At 34.0% G+C, this 18,640-nt stretch overlaps 1 protein-coding gene across 7 annotated transcripts in view; it reads left to right on the forward strand.

The window, feature by feature from the left end:
• Positions 1–13,199, forward strand: part of TGH (SWAP (Suppressor-of-White-APricot)/surp domain-containing protein) — a 199,770-nt gene extending 186,571 nt beyond the window's left edge. For 5 of the 7 annotated variants that reach the window (XM_089826310.1, XM_089826313.1, XM_089826316.1 and 2 more), the window contains 4 exons: positions 3,682–3,915; positions 4,141–4,761; positions 12,216–12,337; positions 12,781–13,199. In XM_089826310.1, the coding sequence (XP_089682436.1) occupies positions 3,682–3,915; positions 4,141–4,761; positions 12,216–12,320 (960 nt within the window). In that variant the 3' untranslated portion in view covers positions 12,321–12,337; positions 12,781–13,199. The remainder of the gene's footprint in view (positions 1–3,681; positions 3,916–4,140; positions 4,762–12,215; positions 12,338–12,780) is intronic. The other 2 variants (XM_089826314.1, XM_089826315.1) reach the window with 1 other exon arrangement.
• The last annotated feature ends 5,441 nt before the right edge of the window (positions 13,200–18,640 follow it).

Genomic DNA, 18,640 nt, shown 5'->3' on the forward strand with positions numbered 1-18,640 from the left:
TTGAAGCATTTTTTTAAAAATAGTATAAACAAAATCTGCAACAAATGAGAAAGACAAATAGAATGCTTTTCTATTTCAGCAACTCATTTTTTGGGTTATCTTCTAATGCAACTTTACTATGTTTACATATTGTAAAGTGTTAAATTAAGTTATAAATATTTATGTAGCATTTATGTGTCAAAATTGCTTTTGAAGCAATGAAAATCTCCCATAATAACTTAGAAAACTGTGTTAAATATATGTGTATGTGTTACTTATTAATGTCATATCTAGCCGTATCAATATTGGGAATCTTAAAAAATGGTCATATCCGTACCCAATACCGTATCTGTATCTGTATCCATTCAACTTTGACTAGGAAATATGGAACAGCAATTCTTTGATGCAGTGAAGCAATTGAGAGTTTGACTTTCAGCATTAGCCCTACAACCAGGCAACCCCAAGCTTGATGTTTGTCTTGGGCTTGGAAATGAGGTAGATGGGAGTGCTGATTTGTCATGATAATTGTTTTCTTATTACTGTTCCTTGCTGTGCCTTTTGTTCAATTGCTTCAGCCAGCCTTGCTGCAATTTCTTCAATAGCTTCCTACCTGCTGTATAGGAGTTGATAATTCACCATTTGTAAATCCAGGCATTCCAGCTGATGTATAATGCAATTTGGATGACCAATTAGTTTCTCTTTGCAATTAGATATGATTGAGCAGCAAAGATATGGCATCTGTTGAAAGAGAGTTATGTGAGTTTCCTTTCCCTCCATTGTTGGATTCAGCCATGGAGGGGACTTCAAGTTTGCATTGATAAAGAAAAAATAGTTAACTCATTCCATATCTATGCCGAAGTGGTTGCTTACAAAATATTTTCTACAGAAAGGTGCCAAGTGGATTGATTTCAAATAGAGCTGAGCTAACATGTAATATTCTCAACTGAAAATTAAAGATTATGTCCAGATCCAAAAATGAATTCACAAATTATGCCAAAGTTCACCCCAAAACACCAATACTAGTCAACTAGTTCTTGCACAATCATGATAACAAATTTCTGAACTTTTCAAAGAACATCTTTAAATTGATATTCTGAAATAATCAGCAGATGAGCAGGTCAGAATATCTGATTTTATGCTACCAACAAAGCCGCAGCTTCACACTCCCAAAAATCTTCCTTAACAAAGTTATGCCTAAACTAGTCTACCGATTTGCTTCAAACTTCATCAAGTGAAATAGTTTACCCACCAAAAGAAAATACTAACATATCAAATGATTTTTCTGATCTTCAACAGCTACTAATCAGGTCTGAATCTAATCTACAATATCAGAAAATGATTGTTTTTTAACACCAAAACCCTACATAAAACCTACAAAGTAGTAATACCAAGAAGTAGTTTGAGTTCTAAATGGAAATACCAGCATTAGATCGGATTACAAACTTAATCACAGAAACATACTGCTGTGATACCTCCACAAGACTCAGAAGTGACAAAAAATCACACAACTATGCTTGGAAACCACTTAAACCACTATCTGAAGAATCCCTGCTTACTGAAAAAGAAACAATCAATCTTGCAAATTTTTCTGTCTACACACATTCTCTGGATGAGAACACCCTCTGTGGTCAAATGGTTTTTGCCATCTTATCACCCAAAGCTTATGGGTTTCCATCCACAAGCATTATCCTTCAATGGGTTTTCAACCACTGAAGAAGCTATCTGCAATTCTACAAATATGAGAGAAGAGATAATAATAAACATGCCTTTCTAAGAGTAAGCTCACCATATTTTTTACTATCCAAATTCCAATGCCCATTGGGATGCATGATTGTGGAGTTGTTGACTGTTGAGTTGCCAACCTTTGAGCTCCCCCAAATCCCCTTCCATTTGTAATGGTTGATTATTTTTTGGACTTCTTGCTACACAACTCCAAAAGGACACAAATTCCAATGCATGGAGCCTCATAAATATTAAATTTAATATTTAATTGCCCTCTTGATATTACAATTGATTGGACAAAAAAAAATATTGCATCAATTAGTCTTCCTATGCTTGCTGGATCAACCCATGGAAACATAAAATGCATTATTATTTGCCAAAGTTCAACTTTCAAGAAAAGGGGACATGATATATAACATAGACCAAGGAAATGAAGTGTTTGCAGGAAATCTATTTTAGTAGCATGTTTAAGACATGTAATGAAAGATGCTTATCATTGTATGCACTAGCAGAAATACTTATATCTGCCATTGGTGCAGTAAGGTAGATGATGACTAGTCACGAGCCCTGCTCTGTATTATACTTCTGTGTTTGACATCTCTTGCTGAATTTTTTATTCAATTATTCTCTCTATGTGAACTAGCACTACCATCTGATGCTTATTGCAACCTACTATGCAAAGACTACTACATTGCATGCCAACATATAATCAAATTTATCCTTATCACTGAAGCATAGTGAAAAAACTGTTGATTCATTTTGTCCTAATAACATAATTGATTATTAATTGTTTTGTTAGTTTCAATTCAAATTATTTATTTATTTATCAGTTGAAGCATTTCAATTTGTGTAGATATCATGACCTTTTCCTCAGTATACTTCACCTTTTTAATGGTTGTATCTGATATTGTATTGCAAACTCTCCACAACCAAGAGGATTGATTTCGAAATAGAGATTGGTGACATTACAACAAGGAAATGAAAGGTTTCCATTTTCCAAGAAAAGTATTTTATCATGTGTTTAAGACATCTAATAAAATATAATTATTACTGTACGCACCAGCAAGAAAGCTTCCAGCATGAACTGTTACCATTATCTAATGCTTATTGCAACCTATTGTGTGAGGATATCTACATTTGCATGAAAACATATATGCAATTTTACAATCATAACTTAAGTACAGTGAGAAGACTGTCGACGGATTTTGTCCTAATATCACATGAATTATTAAATGGTATGTTTATTTCAATTTAAAATATTATATGCATTATAGCATTTCAAGTTGTGATCTCATGACCTCCTTTTCCTCAATAAACTTCATCTTTTGAGTGGTTGTATCTGATACTGTATAGAAAACTCTGCACAACCAAGAGGAGTGATTAAATACAGAGTTGGATTACAGTTTTACCAAGGAAATGCAAGCATTCCAAGAAAGATATTTATTGGTGTATTTAATACATCTTATCAAAGATGATTATTACTGTATGCACCAGAAAGAAAGCTTCCAGGAACCAGTGAATTGGGTAGTGAGGTAGATGGTATAAGTCAAGAACCTTGCTCTCAGGATTGGGCTACTGACATAGTGTCTTATACTGCTGTGTTCCACATCTCTACTACTATTTTTTATTATATTGTTCTATTTCGAAAATATGAACTAGTACTAGCATCTGATGCCCATTGTAATATGTTATACAGGAACAGCTGCATTAGTATGCCAAATTTATGCAAATTTATCTGTAGAACTAAACTGTAGTGAAGGAGATCTTTGTATGAATCATAAGGTTTATAATTGTAGTGGCTGTATGTGACATCACCTGTTGAATGCATTAATTAATTTATTTTTAATTACAGTCACGTTGAATTTGCAGAATGTAGAATTCAGTTGTATAGTATTCTGTTATATTAATAATTGATGGGTATTTTATTCAGCTAGTTTGTCTTCTCTAGCATTGACCTTAATGGGCCTCTTTTTCTGTCAGCCCCCTCCTTTACCTAAGGTGAGAAGCAAGATGGATTCACTCGTTCTTATCTCAAATCCACGGAGAGATGTACATGAAATGTCATCAGCAAATGAAGACAGATCCATTCCTCAAGAACTGCAAGTCTCCCAGTTTCAACTGGAAGTGCTTGATGCTAATGATCAAGATAACAAGAAGGAAGAGCTGATTGAAGTGGAGGATGCTGTTGTTAAGAAGCCTGTTGATTTGTATAAGGTATTTTTTGGTTTCTTTTGCCATTCCTTTGCTATTTCACAGCTAACCTGGAAAATTTGCGAGTTTTTAAAAAAAAAAATGATTAAGCTTTTTAAATTTATGAAGACAATCTTACAAACATATTACTCAGAACAGAAAGTGCTTTTGTGGATCCTGAGTTTCAATTGGTTACTTTTTGGTTTATATGTTCTATAGCATTCCTGACATCCATTTATTATTTTCTAGGCGATATTCTCAGATGAGTCTGATACCGAGGAAGAAGAAACTGAACAGAAGAAAATGGATATTCAAGATAAGAGTTCTCAGGGAGCCAATGCAACTTTGAATCGGTTAATTGCTGGTGATTTCCTTGAATCCCTTGGCAAAGAGTTGGGCCTAAAAGTTCCATCGGAGTTAGATATGCCACAGAAAGAAAAGGATGTACAAAAGGGAAATGCTGAAATTGGGATAGAAAGTGATCGATTAATGTTACCTGATTATTCTGTTCAGAAAGCTTCTGATGAAAATCCTAATGCAAGTTTCAGGATGCATGACCATGCATCAATTTTGCCCAAGGATCAAAAAGAAGCTAACATGCACAGGAATCATCAAGCACAGTCTATCGTAGACAATAAATGCGATGAAAAAGATGCTGTTCAGCATGGAAATGGAAGGAGTAAGTATGCAGGCAAATCATCTGGGCATGATGCAGTTAGCAGTGGTTCTTCTGACTATGATAGACATAAAGACAACACTAAAGAGAAGAAAAGGAAGCGGGAGTCAGGGCATCGAGAAAGGGAGAAATCACATTCAAAAAGACATCATCAGAGGGAGCATAATTCAAGAGACGAAAATAAGATGAAAAAGGTAATGCTAATTTTAGGATCTTAGATAACATTACAAGCATTCCAGTTGTTCTTAATATCATTTCCTTGTACATTTAACATTTTGTAAGAATTCATGCTAGTTATCAATGAAATGTATCTTAAATCATTATAATGACTGTGTTCTTTGGGCAAGTGATTGAAGAGTTAACTGATGTGCCTTTGTAATGAGCCCTGCTGGCTCACCCTGAAACTATGCTGAAGAAGTCTCTTTTTTTGTTTTGAATTTTTATAATTCTTTTAGTTTTTGAGATTATATTCGTCTCATGGATTTTCAAATGATGAATTGACAAACTAGAGCACAAGAAATAACTAACTTTTGAAAGCCAACTTATTTGCTATTGACCAATATACAAGTGCTCACAAATGCATATATAAACATGCAATAATTATATTTAATTCAAGAACCTGGCTTTGCAAGTTAACCTCGTTGAATTCCAATGATGCAAGATGAACATTTATTGGTCCCAATAGTGTCATGAGCCCCTCAGCAGCAAAAAATGAAGGGCTTGAAGTGAAACACAAGCGTTGTTTGTACCCACATTGCCTCTAGTAAATAATGCACAGCCTTGAATTCTTGGATGCTGCTCCAATGTAGATAACTGCAGCCATTTTCTGATGTTTGTGTGCAAACTTGTCACCAACATCCACATACATTCACCCTTGTGTCTCAGAACTTCCAACTGTTCCTCTTCTTAGCAGTCACATCACCTTCCAAGCATGGACTGATTCATAATTTTTAAACTCAAATAACAGCAGTAGCATGCACAATTCATTGGCATCGAATTCCAACTCAAACTGCAGAAAAAAACTGAAATCATTATTCACTCTCAGCTTCAAACACTCAACACAAACTTAATCAAAATAACAAATGCTTAGAGATAATTGAATGAATCAGTTCATCTCGAGAGCCTTGCTTTTATAACATTTCAATCCAAAAAGCTTTTCCTTCACACCTTTCACTGTAAAGGCTTCATGCTCACACTGCTTGCTTAAATTATGATTTTGCATTTGGAAGCATATTCAACTTTTAAATATAATAACTCCATTACAACTCAATTGCTAGAGTCTTCTTCTGCACACTTTTCACTAGAGAGGCTTCTTGGTCAAACCATTCAATTAGGACATATAACTTACTTAATTAAGTCAAACCTAATTAATAACCTCCATTATGTTCTTATTGCCAAAGCTCTATGAGTAACTGAGATAGCCTAACCTCAAACGTCACCACTGTACACTGCTATAAATAGTAACCAACTCTCTTGACTTACTATAACTTATAAATCACACAAATAGAGACATTCAAATATAGGTGTTAGCTCATGAGGGTTGCAATGATGAGCTAATAAACCCATACTCTTGATACTTGCTAAATTGGGGACATTATAGTGCTTCCTCCAAGATTGCTTGTCCCACGTGATTGCAATCTAGTAGAACAACGAACCCCAACCTCCACAAGGATCCCGTGGAAAAATGCATGTCATGTCCTTGTCATTACCAAATAATCCCTGCAAATACAACACCATTTGTATGAACAATATAGTTCACAAAACTACACTCATCACCTAAATTGGGGACAATTATAGTGCTCCCTCCAAGATTGCTTGTCTCGAGCGATTGCAATCCAGTAGAACAACAAACCCCAACCTCCACCAGGATCCCGTGGAAAAATGTGTGTCATGTCCTTGTCATTACCAAATAATCCTTGTAAATACAACGCCATTTGTGTGAACAACATAGTTCACAGAACTACACTCATCACCAATGCTAGTGATGTAGAAATTAGAACATCACAAGTAAGCATCTCATTAGGCATCTCATTAGGGATTAGATTCACCACCTTTCTCTATGCCAACTAAGCCATCATACAAAACATCAAACTTAGGCACATACAAACTCTACACCCAGTATATATCCTGTACATGGAGGTCAAATGTGAAATGTGAAACTATATGCACTCCTCATTGTATACACATCAGTAAACTCCTCGGTAAGACCTATCTAGAAATTTGTAAGGATTGACTAACGTCCCGATGCATTAGTGGAATCCCAAATATCATCCTCACTCATCACTTGAGGGAGACCAATATCAATCTCAAATAGTGGATTATCACATGAGAGAGTGACATCCATATCAAACAGAGGATTGTTCACAAAGTGAACTACACTCACATGCTGATCCAAACTCGGTAACTGTGAACTATGGGAGGCATGGTGTGTGACCTACTCCACCTGAAGTGTGTCATATCTTTGTAAATTCACACTACCCAATGTACAAAGAGACATAGTATGTTAAACTTCCCTCTAGGCTAGCATCTCCATCAAGCGTAGACTAAGGAAAAACTCCTCAATGTCCTATATCCATCGCATCCCTAACACAACATCCATCCCTCCCAAGTAAATAACATAGAAATCTGATTGCAACTCATATTCACGAAGAAATAAAGAGAGATCGATGCACCCGATGCAAGTGTGTGTGTAGCCATTTGCCACCTTGACTCAAAGCCCAAGAAACTCCTTGGCCTGAAGACCACACTGACTAACAAAATCCTCATGTATGAAGTTGTGTGGTTTTTCAGATATATATCTTTTGTTCAATTGGTTTTTGTGTATTTAGTTTCCTGTATCGATTCACTTGTTGCAATTACTTGGCATAGTCTTTTCGGTCATCATCAAGAGTATATCTGACATTCTACATTTCTTCTTGTTGGTGAACTGGTCTACCTGATTCTTTTGGTCCTGTTTATTGGTACACCTGTTGGCTCTTGGATGGTTGATTGGACTCTCCTATTTGGGATTGGCATTGATATCGATAATTTGTCTTGGTGAATGGCCATAATTGTTGCTGGTTTTTTAGTTTCATTGACGTGATACCTAGGGTCATCGGTTTATCCAATGATCATAAAGTTTCCATCTTTTGGTCTTGGTTGTGGCATTCTTGCGGTGTTGGCAATTGTGCTATATTGTATGTGTGACTCATTTTACAATAACGTGACGTGTGATTAAGTTCCCAGATTTAGGTCCGATGCTTGTAATTAAATGTAACAATTGAACTTGTGTATTGACCATATCACATGTTCTGGTTATTTTGGCCAAGAAAAGTAATCTTGAATACTAGTATAAATAAACAAAACCTATGTATTCAAGAGTGTACGTACTTGTAAGTATGCATAGTCAAATGTATGTTGATGCTCAATGTATGATACTTATAAGTTATGTTGATTCTATAATGAAAGTGCAAACTACTCAAACAAGTTGATAGAGGAAGTGCAAACAGTTCTTAACTGGAATTTGTAGAGGCCTGACACCTTACTGTGTTTCGGTTTCACTTTTTATTCTGTTGGTTGCGAGCCTTTGTTTCAACAATAAGTGTTTCTATATTTGGGGCATGGCTATTTAGGCAGTTGAACTACCAACAGTTTCCTTTGTTTAGGTAGTTAGCCTTGTACTAATCACCTATTCGGTGTCACCTTAATCAGTGTTATAGATTTCATAAGAATAAGCTTCTTCATGGTTTTGCTTAAATTGGGTTTTCCATGTATAATATGGTGCTCATTGTGTCGGTGTACCTGTTCTTTTAATGCTAATCTTTTGATGGTGTATTATTGCACTTTAACCAAAATATCTTAACAATTGATGTATGTTAAGTGTTACCGACAGTAGGAAAATGTCTTATTGGTTGTGTAGGAATAAATGATTCACCTCCTTAGTTATTTGGTCTTTTCAAGAACTTGTATCTAAGCTTGGTTCCTCGATTCATGAGCTTAATCGCTTTCAAGGAGATCTTGGAAGTTTGAATAGATGGAGGAATCATATTGTCAGATGATAATTGGAAGATTACGATGAGTGTAATGTCCCCATTTTTTGTAGGCTCCTGCAGTTGGCTAGGTCAGTTCACCATCGCTAGAGGACAGGATGGTAGAGTTCAGTGAGTTAGGGCTCGACATTTGGGGTGAGTTCCTGTGATGCAAGTTTTAGTTTTGTAGGATTGTTTTCTGCAAATGTAATAATACTGCCATTATTTTATGTGTTCCAAATGCAGACTTAACTGATATATAAATATGAGTAGAGGAAAGATGTCTTTTATAGTAAATTTTAAGTTAATCATGATTAGATAATATATTAACAACAATATATATAACCATATCTATATATATATATAATATGTGTGTGTGTGTGTGTGTGTGTGTGTTTGTTTATTGACGATTAACCAATTGCAATAATGTTTGACCGATAACTATAGGAGGGTTATCTTTAGATAAATTTAATCCAATTGAAAGCGACAACATTAACACTCTCTTAGCTAGGGAGGATTGTTATAGATCACATTATGGTCTCAAGCATTGTCATGTAGACATTTCTATGTCTATGGGTCACAATTTGGATAAATGAAAAATTTAATTATTCTCCATAGTTTATCCTATTCTTGTAGATCTTAACTCAGGATCATGTTGTGATATAGGAATGCTAGTACCTATGAGTCGCAACTTGGATAAATGAAGAATTTAATCATTCTTCAGATTTTATCCTATATATTGTATGCTTTGCAATACTGTTATCACTAGTGTTAGTGATAATCGATATTACAAGTTTGGTAATATAATTATCATGTGTATCATGATACTACATGGATGCAAGAATCAAATAGATATAGAGTACAATTCTATGGTTAATCTATGTTGCTAGATATGTTTCTGTCATTTATATTATCAAGTTAAGAGGGTGTGTTAAATCCTTATAACTCGATAATAGCAATGATATGATATTCTTGATCAGTATGATCTGATATGCATAAATGGTTCTTTGTATTTGCCTTATGATTAATACTTCTCCAAGCATCATGATCGGCGACTTATGAGGTATACTTGTTTGCCTCTCAACAAACTATTGTAGTTGATTTTTGTTAACTATTAGTTAACTGTTTAAAGTCACCGATTTGTTATGAGGAAGAGATTAATTCATGGAGGGCCGACCTAGAAGGGATATGTCTTTTGGAAAGACAAGACCCTTGGATTATATATAAATAGGAACATGTTTGTGGATAGAAGACACACAATAATTACCAAAGTCTGTTCTTCTAGCAATCTGCTCCAAAGGATTCATATCAGAGATAAAATTATAATTTCCAGAATTCATTTCAGATTTCCTGAACAATAAACATTTAAACAAGACTTGCAGGAGATCAATTTCTCAGCAAGACCTAAATCATTATTTCAGTATTGGTTATCAGAATTTGTAGAAACTTTACAATAATCGCTTTCTATCTGTTATATGTGCAATTGCTTGCCACTAGTTTAAGCCAATTTTGCGACTGCTCTACTGAGAAGATCTAAAATAGATAGACAAGTAATAAATTTCGATGGCTTTTCATTTCTTCCCAAGCTCTTTTTATATATGCTACTTTGCATAAACATTTCTTTGGAAGAACTACATTTCTTAGCTACTAATCGTGGCAATTCCTAATGATGATTTTTACACAGAAACCTTCACTAATTTCGTTTCTTAATAGAAACGGCACTGTTTGAAATCAATTAGTTATGACTACTGGTTAGTCTCTTTCTTCTAATCATGTTATGATATTTAGACTGCCGCCATTACAATACTGTTTGATGGTTAGAATACTTGTCGTATTCATTGTTAATTCTGCATAATATTTGTGTATCGTACCTTTTCTTTAGCACAAACTAAAGCGAGATTGGGAGGAAGAAACTATATTATATAAATGAGTTCAACCCCACTTGTGATCAACTCGAAAAAGTGTACATAGGAGCCAACATTTCTTGGAGAGCTAAAATTCTTATTGCTCAGCTGAGAACCAACTCTCACCAACTTCGTTGTGAGACCGGGCGTTGGAAGAGGCCAAAGGAGGCTTGGGAAGAGAGAATTTGCAGATTTTGCAATTCTGGGAAAGTGGAAACTGAACAACACTTTATTCTAGAATGTGAGGCCTACAAGGATAGCAGGGATAAGTTTGCGGATACTATATGTGACAGTTCTTGGCATAACCTGTTCAACGAAGAGTACATTGAGCAATTGGGGGGGCTCATCATTAGTCTACACAAGAGACGAACAGCGCTACTTAAGTCTGCTTGAGTTGTCTTGCTGTCCCATAGGCTATTTTTGGCCTCGTGGACGTTAAAATTTTATCTATCTATCTATCTATTTATTGCAGTGTATTTTCTAGACTCTACACCAACGTCCGAATATATTGCCATCGACGTTTATCATAACCTTTTTTAGATTTGTCGATGTCAAAGAAACTAACATTATCCTTTTCTCGTCTTTTCGTACCCTTTATCTTCTCCGTGAAGAATAGACGTTGTTGAAACATTTGAGATAAATTACTGAATCGTTCATTTCTTTTCTATAAATCGATGATTCTATTATAATTTATAATATATAATTGTCACAACTATAATCCACCATTTGGCCAAGTCACCATGCCATGTATGTCGGGTTCAATATTCTTCGACAATATACACTTAAAGCTCCCGTATGGACATGTAGATGGTCCAATTGTTATTTTCAATATTTATTTATTATGTATTTAAATTATTATAATTTTTCATATTAATAATATTATAGTATTTATTTATATTTGTAATTCAATTTCATATTTTTACTTGAATGCAATTATTTATTATAATCACAATTATAATTGTATATTACTATTTTTCTTATTGTTGATATGTAATTATTATTTCTTATTAAATCATATTTGAGAAAGGGGACATTACATAAAATTACGAAAAATGGCACTTGTCATGAAGATCTATGTGGTCTTGAAAACCTTAATTTGGTCTTACTGGTAGGGGATTCATTCCTCGGTCCTGGTCCATAATATTATGATAGTGAACATGTAGCCCTTGATCTGCTGGGAGCTTTGCGCCCAAATACCTGAAAGTGTTTTCGGTCATCAACCTTGCGAAGGGCTTTCATTCCAAGACCCCAATCAAGTTTCCCAAAGGCAGAAACTAAAACTTTTTTTCTGGGTATGTGTTTTCCACAGATGAAACGTTTAAAAACACTAATGCAGACGTATCATTTATAATCATGACATAATGATGTGCCTTGAACCTGTTTTTGGATCTATAAGTGAAATAAAAGCAACTTATAGTTGTGATTTCTGTAATTGTAGTTTTGGCTGTCTGAATGATTATCTTATAAAGTTGTGTTTAGAATTGTTGGGAATTTTACTGAATTTTTTCTTGATCATTTTCAAATTCTCGAGGCAGTCAACTTTTGGGCCTATTGAGATTTTAAACTATGGTTATGCCTAACGTTTCTTTATAAGATGACAATGGAAGATTAAGTAGTTCAAAATCTTTCCATTCAATACATATTGTGGTTCTTTGAATGCTGTAAATGCTTCGATAACTTCAAAGTTGACTTGGGTTGAAACCAAGTTCTGACCCATCAAGAGCTGTATCCATGCAGGAAATGATTTGTAGACAAAATAACTGGTCTGGGTCAAATAGAAGTTTGTATGGAAGAATGACTGTACTGATTAAAATGAAACAATCATACATAAGAGGAGAATAGCAGCACCACAGCATAAGGTGAACAAAAGCTGTAGCAATTAGAGATAATGGAGTGGAAGACAAGTTTTTGAAATGAAGATGTCAATTCACTTGGCAGCTTCAACCTCATTGACGCTTTCCTTTATTTTTTTAAATTTTAGTCTGTGAAACTCTACTGCTTAAAGTTTCATTTCACAGTAGTTTTGTATTAAATACTAGCAATTACGGCAGGTGGTCAGCTGCAAATATTTTTTACTCAGTCAACTCTATTGATATCTGACCTTTTATTAATAGATGTATTCATCAGAACTTTTCCCGAGGGTAAATCATGGGGGTAGTGGTTTAAAACATAACCTTTCTTTTGTATATTCCTTCAGTGATGTAATTCAAGGAAATTTAATATGCATGTTTTTCATGTAGTTAATTGTGATTGGCATAGTCTCATTCCAATTGTAATGTTTTGAACTAAATTTGTTTTGCAGAGAGACAGGGATAAAGATAAGCACTATCATAGAAGGCACAAAAATAGAAAGCATCATCGCAGAAGAAGTTCATCATCATCCTCTTCATCAGGATAATTAACTGTATTTTATTCCCATTATTCTTTTTGCAATGTTAGTTTAAATTAGAAGTTCAGAAAAATACTCAAAATATCAAAAGAAGATATCAGTAGTGCTGGTCCTTTTAAGAAAGCATCTGTTGCAAGCCAACTTTAGCAAGTGCTCTTTTGGTACATAGGTATATCCTGTAATGTCAAATATTCTCTGTGAGGGAGGTTTACAACTGATCCTTCAAAAAAATGGTTGTATGAATTTCAGTATGTTCACTTCTGTTTATGACATCCTATCCTTGTAAGTGTTTCACCTTGTATTAATTTATAGCGTTTGCTTAGCTTGAAAAAGTGGGCAGCATCGGAAAGTACTCTTATCAGAATTTTTACCTTTAATTTCATCTCTTTTTTTATGTCATCGTTTAATTGCTTTTCTGAGAAAGAGCAATTTAATGAAATCTGCAACTTTTTCATCATTCATAATTTTACAATGATGTTTTATTTCAGATGTGGTAGCTTTTAAACTAGAAGACTATCATGAATATTTAGACAAGGCAATACAAAAAAAAATTTAGTCTTTGTATATGACATGGTAAATGAGCTGAAGACATGTTTTTTTAAAGCAATTTATGTTTACATCAAAAAAATTGTGATACCTGGAGCACTCAAATTCTAGGGGCTGGAAAGTTGCATAACTGTAAAATGGCATTAGGATACAAGAAATCTTACATTAGATTGCAGGAAAACAAAACCATTTATTGGAGTGAAGTTAGCATAGTTTGTAATAATAGTATTGTGCTTAACTAACTTGGTTGTCATTTGTAAGATTCAATGACTAGAAGAGTAATGGTCAATTTCATGGATTTAAGCAAGTCAAAAGTCGGTCTGAGATCAAATAATCTGCAATAATATACCGTGAAATGACTTCAATTCTGATACTGCTCATTTCCAGATGTATTTAATTTTACGGTGTTATCACGAGCAATAGATATCCTCCCTTAAATTTGTAGCATAGTATTATGCCATGCAATTAATATGTAATTCCATTGACCTCTCTGTGATAGTATAAATACAATTCTAGTAATTAGATCAAAAGTTTGCGGTTTTAAAAGGCTTCAGGAGATCCTTGCATCTTGGAAAGGCTCAAGTTGCTTATCTCATAGAGACAATTTTATCGTTTGTGGAGATTATATTGCATTTACCACTGATGTTAGCTAAATTTACAAGTTAATGTGTGAGAATATCCATGTTGGCTGCTCTTAAAATCTGTTCGTCGTTGCCAAAAAGGGTCAACCTCCTAATCAAGAGAATCAGCAGTTGACATTGGAGATGAGCACTTTTTTTAAACTCACGTGCTTAGGGACATTCAGAAATGAATGTGTGATCACATGCCTTTAAAAATGCTTTGGCTAATCTCAGGGATTAATCTGTTTCTTTATCACCATTTAAGATTATTCCTTCCAATCAATAGACAAATAGCTGTCACCTTTAAACATAAGTACTTATTCATACTTTTTCATAACTCGTGCTTAGGGACATTCAGGAATAGATTTGTGATATCTGAAATAATTCATATGGACTTATAGTGGTTGAACCAAATAAAATGTAGCATTCAGTGACTTCCTCACCCAATAGATTAAATTTTAAAAATAGAACGTTGCATATCATCAAGTGACTTAGGGGTCAAATCACCATTTAGCGGCCAAGGCTGCCTAGGGAAGTATAAATATACATTTGAAATAGGGTCCTCTTTAATGATTATTAGTCTTCGGGTATAATTATATTTATTAAACAATTTCTATAACTAGATAATTCTACAAATGTATAAACTTCAACATTAATAGTCTTTTTGCTCTTCACGCCTATATCCTAGGGGATATTTTTGGCTCTTGTTTTAGATCTCGTAGCAGAGAAAAGCCAATCAATGAAGTGTTCTATTCTATTAGATAATATGTTAGGTGAATCATTTAGACTACTACATGAACAAAATAGATCTAGAGTGGTGCACTAAATTATCCCATCAAAGCATATTTCCAAAAAGAGGCTTCTAAGTTTTTAAAAACCACAACTCATGCGGTGCTACATCAATGTGCCATTAAACATGGTTTAGTGGATACCTATGGGTCTTATAACTTGTTAACATCATTTTAAACACTTTTACAAAATGCATCTAATGTGACATTATATTAAGCCATGTGAGCTTGAGATTTTGTTTTTAAATAAGGGGCTTGACAAATTAGTTGTAAGAAATTCGAAGTAATTTGAAATTTTTGCATAGCATTTTGAAAAGCACAAGGTTAGGCAAGCACATATTGACTCCTCTCCCCTAGACATATGTAGGGCCTGCCCTCGGTTATATCTTTTTTGGACATTGTTGCTATTATTATCGGATTATGTTAGACTAGCTTTATGTTGATGGATTAGTGGTATTGTTTTGAGATTATCGGACAGTATGTTATGGATTCAGTTGGTATATGATGAGATCATTTAGACTTTACATTTCATGTATGCATGATGATCATTACATTGCTTCAGTTATTGATGATGATTAGTTAGATGGTTTATTATCTCATGTGTTTTATTATGGATACTTACCCCATACTTGCATGTGTATGGTGTGCGTGTTTTCTTATTGTATGGCGTTTTTGATGTGGTTAAGGAAGGGAGTTGTAGTCACTTGCTTAGTCGGGATCTACACGATGCACCACTTCCTGCCATTGTCTGTTTAGCTTAGCATTATATATATTGTATGTACATGCATGTTTTTTCTGCAGGTTGCAGGGACTGGGTATCGACTTTCTTGAATTGCCAAGATGAACGTACCCTATTATACTATCTCAATGATAAGAGAAGGGAGATAAATTCTCAAGTCCAAATCCCAAACCCTTAAACCATTTGTCCTAGTAAGGTAGGACAAGTATCTGGATATTTTATTCACTGAATGTGTTGGATGACATATTTCATGATTTTTAACCCTTTAGACTGATTTTGTGTGAATTGCTTTATGATGGGTTTTCATATTTTATCTTGGAGGTCTATGGTGAATTTTTTATTAATTAAGTTTTAAGAAATAGATTTAATTAATACATTAATTATTTGAGAAAATTAATATAAAATATCATGGTTTTTGATATTTTGATTATAATTAATTAAATAAGAATTAATTAAGACTAAATAAAAGAAAATTAAAAATTAAAAATTAATAAAAATTATAAAATAATAATAAAGTAGTAAATAAATAATAATAATAAAAGTAATAAAAATTAAAATGAAAGTTATAAAAATTTAAAGGAAATTATATAAAAAAGCAAATTAGAGTTATAAGCTTGCATAGGAGTTAACGCACCTTTTCTATTTCTCTTATGTCAACAACACGGGGGTTAGTGCATCAATTAAGCACATGGTGTCTACAACTTTATGATTCATCTAGAAGGTTGGAAAAAACACATGCTTAGTTGGTGACATTTTCTAGCTGTTTCTAGAGACATTCTAGTTGTTTCCTGAGATCTCTTTATATTCAGGCATTCCTAGAAGCTTAGACATTGGAGCATTGGAGGAATCGGGAACTCTGAAGAAGGGAGGAGCTTGCTCTGCGGGTTTTCTGAGGAAGAGCAAATTAGCATCAGAATTCGGGTAGATTCTTGTGATTTTATTTATGCTATTTTCGCATCTTGTACTTCTTGTCTTTTTCGTGTCTTCCATATGTTTTTTGAGGATTCTCATATTTTGGTTGTATGCATTTTGTCATGGATGTTTAAATGTTCTGTATGAAAACCCTACATGTGTAGATCCGAGAAAATTAATAGGCTAGGGTCAATTGTGAGGGTAAATCTTTCAAGAGAATAGAGAAAAGAAGATACATTACAATTCTTTTTAAATTTTGCTTATTATTCAAAATTATGTCTGGTACACACACACACACACACACACACACACACACACACACACATATGCAATTCCGAATTCTATCATATTGTTGATAATTCAAAATGGTATACACTGAAAAATGTTATATATAAAACGTTTTAAATTCACGCGACTGTTGTTTAAAGGCAAAGTGGTTTTTTAAAAAAAATTTTTTAAGGGAGGGGCGGGTTATACCCACCCCATACCCTCTGTACGTCGTATGACGACATACCTGCAGTCGCAGGCCTGCGACGTCAAGTATGAGGTCGCACGATTGTTTAAAAACTGCGCATGGCATTGCGATTCAATTAAGATCGCCGCACGGTATTGCAAAACAATTAAGTCTATCGTCGGGTGTTATTGAAACATTCAATTTTTTTTATATAATTCGTTTTTATAAAATGATATATATATATATATATATATATATATATATATATATATATATATATATATATATATTATTAATAATAAATAATAAATGGTTTGTATTAAGAGAGTATTTCTTTTAATAACAAATTATTTTATAATGTTATAGTTGAATCTTTTTAATTTGGAAAGACGTATATGAAAAGAATTTCAATTATTATTTAAAAATGATGGGGGTCATTATCAACAAAATGTGTATATAAAAGACATTTAGAACATTTAGAAAATTGATTCTAAAAGTTAGAGGAAAAAACCTTTATCCATCAATACAAATATATGGGTTGGGAAAAACATACAAAATGTTCCTCCATTCATTATCCAACTTGGAAACGTAAACTGAGACCTCTACATTTAATTCAAGTATGTAAATTTAGCAAAATCAGAACATGTGTTTGCATTGTGTATTCTTTATGCTATTGTTTTGGGTTTTGGGTTGACTAGTGTTGACCAGCTATAGGACGTCTACCAGAGGCTTGGGGGTGATGTGATTGTGATGTCATGATGATGTTTTAATCTCGATCTTTATAAACCCAACCATGGATATGTGATGGAATGCTCTATGTAATGTTGGTATTTACTATTTGTTATAGTTGAGACTCTTATGTATCTGAGACACTTGACTTAACCATTTTTGGTTCATCGATCAGTTATCCTTGGTTATTTTCTAGTCGCCATGATGACACTGAAATGTGGTTTTATTCTTGATGATGTCATGTTGTGACATGTTTTGACTCAACCATTTTGGAGTCTTCGATTAGAATGATTGAGATATATTTTGGTTATTAAGAACCGATGGATACTTTTGATTATCAGTGATACTTCAGTTGCCAATAGAGAGATGTTGTGATCATGATTTTTTATGGATGCTTGCTCATGGATGCTTTTATGCATATTTGATGATTTTATTAGAGATTATCTTTTGTGATCTTGAGATTTATGATTCCATGAGCTTAGGGTAGGATATCTGCATGTAGTGTCGGGAAGTGGCTTGCAATGGGGGTCGAGGCTCTAAGAGGCTGCCAGGGTAACTCATTGTAAGTTGGTTAAAAAGTGAAAACATTCACACCTAATACTAACTAAATGAACCTAAAAAGATAAGTGTTTTGTTCTCGCCCATGCCTCGAGTGCTTGTACAAACTAGGATGGGAGTAGAGAGAACACATGGTTGCGACCTTGCATTCCATAGTATGCCTTGTCAGTATGAGAGGATACTAGTGGCTGCATGAGATCAGTATGGACCCGTGGAGTTTAGGTAACTGCCAGGGTAACTTGTACATGATATATGCGATGACACTTTTTCGCTTGCATAGTAGGTTCTTATATGTCTTTGTGTGCCTCTGGGATTAGATGTCGATTTTGTGATGGAACCTTTGAGTTAGTATACTTTTAGGATTCCTGTACTTATAGAGATTTATGCTATGTGTTTTTGGATAGCCTGTTCGGGACTTGAGATTATG

The sequence above is a fragment of the Cupressus sempervirens genome, chromosome 4 (assembly GCF_028749045.1).
Source record: "Cupressus sempervirens isolate cs-2001-9-10 chromosome 4, ASM2874904v1, whole genome shotgun sequence".
Classification (NCBI taxonomy): Eukaryota; Viridiplantae; Streptophyta; class Pinopsida; order Cupressales; family Cupressaceae; genus Cupressus; species Cupressus sempervirens.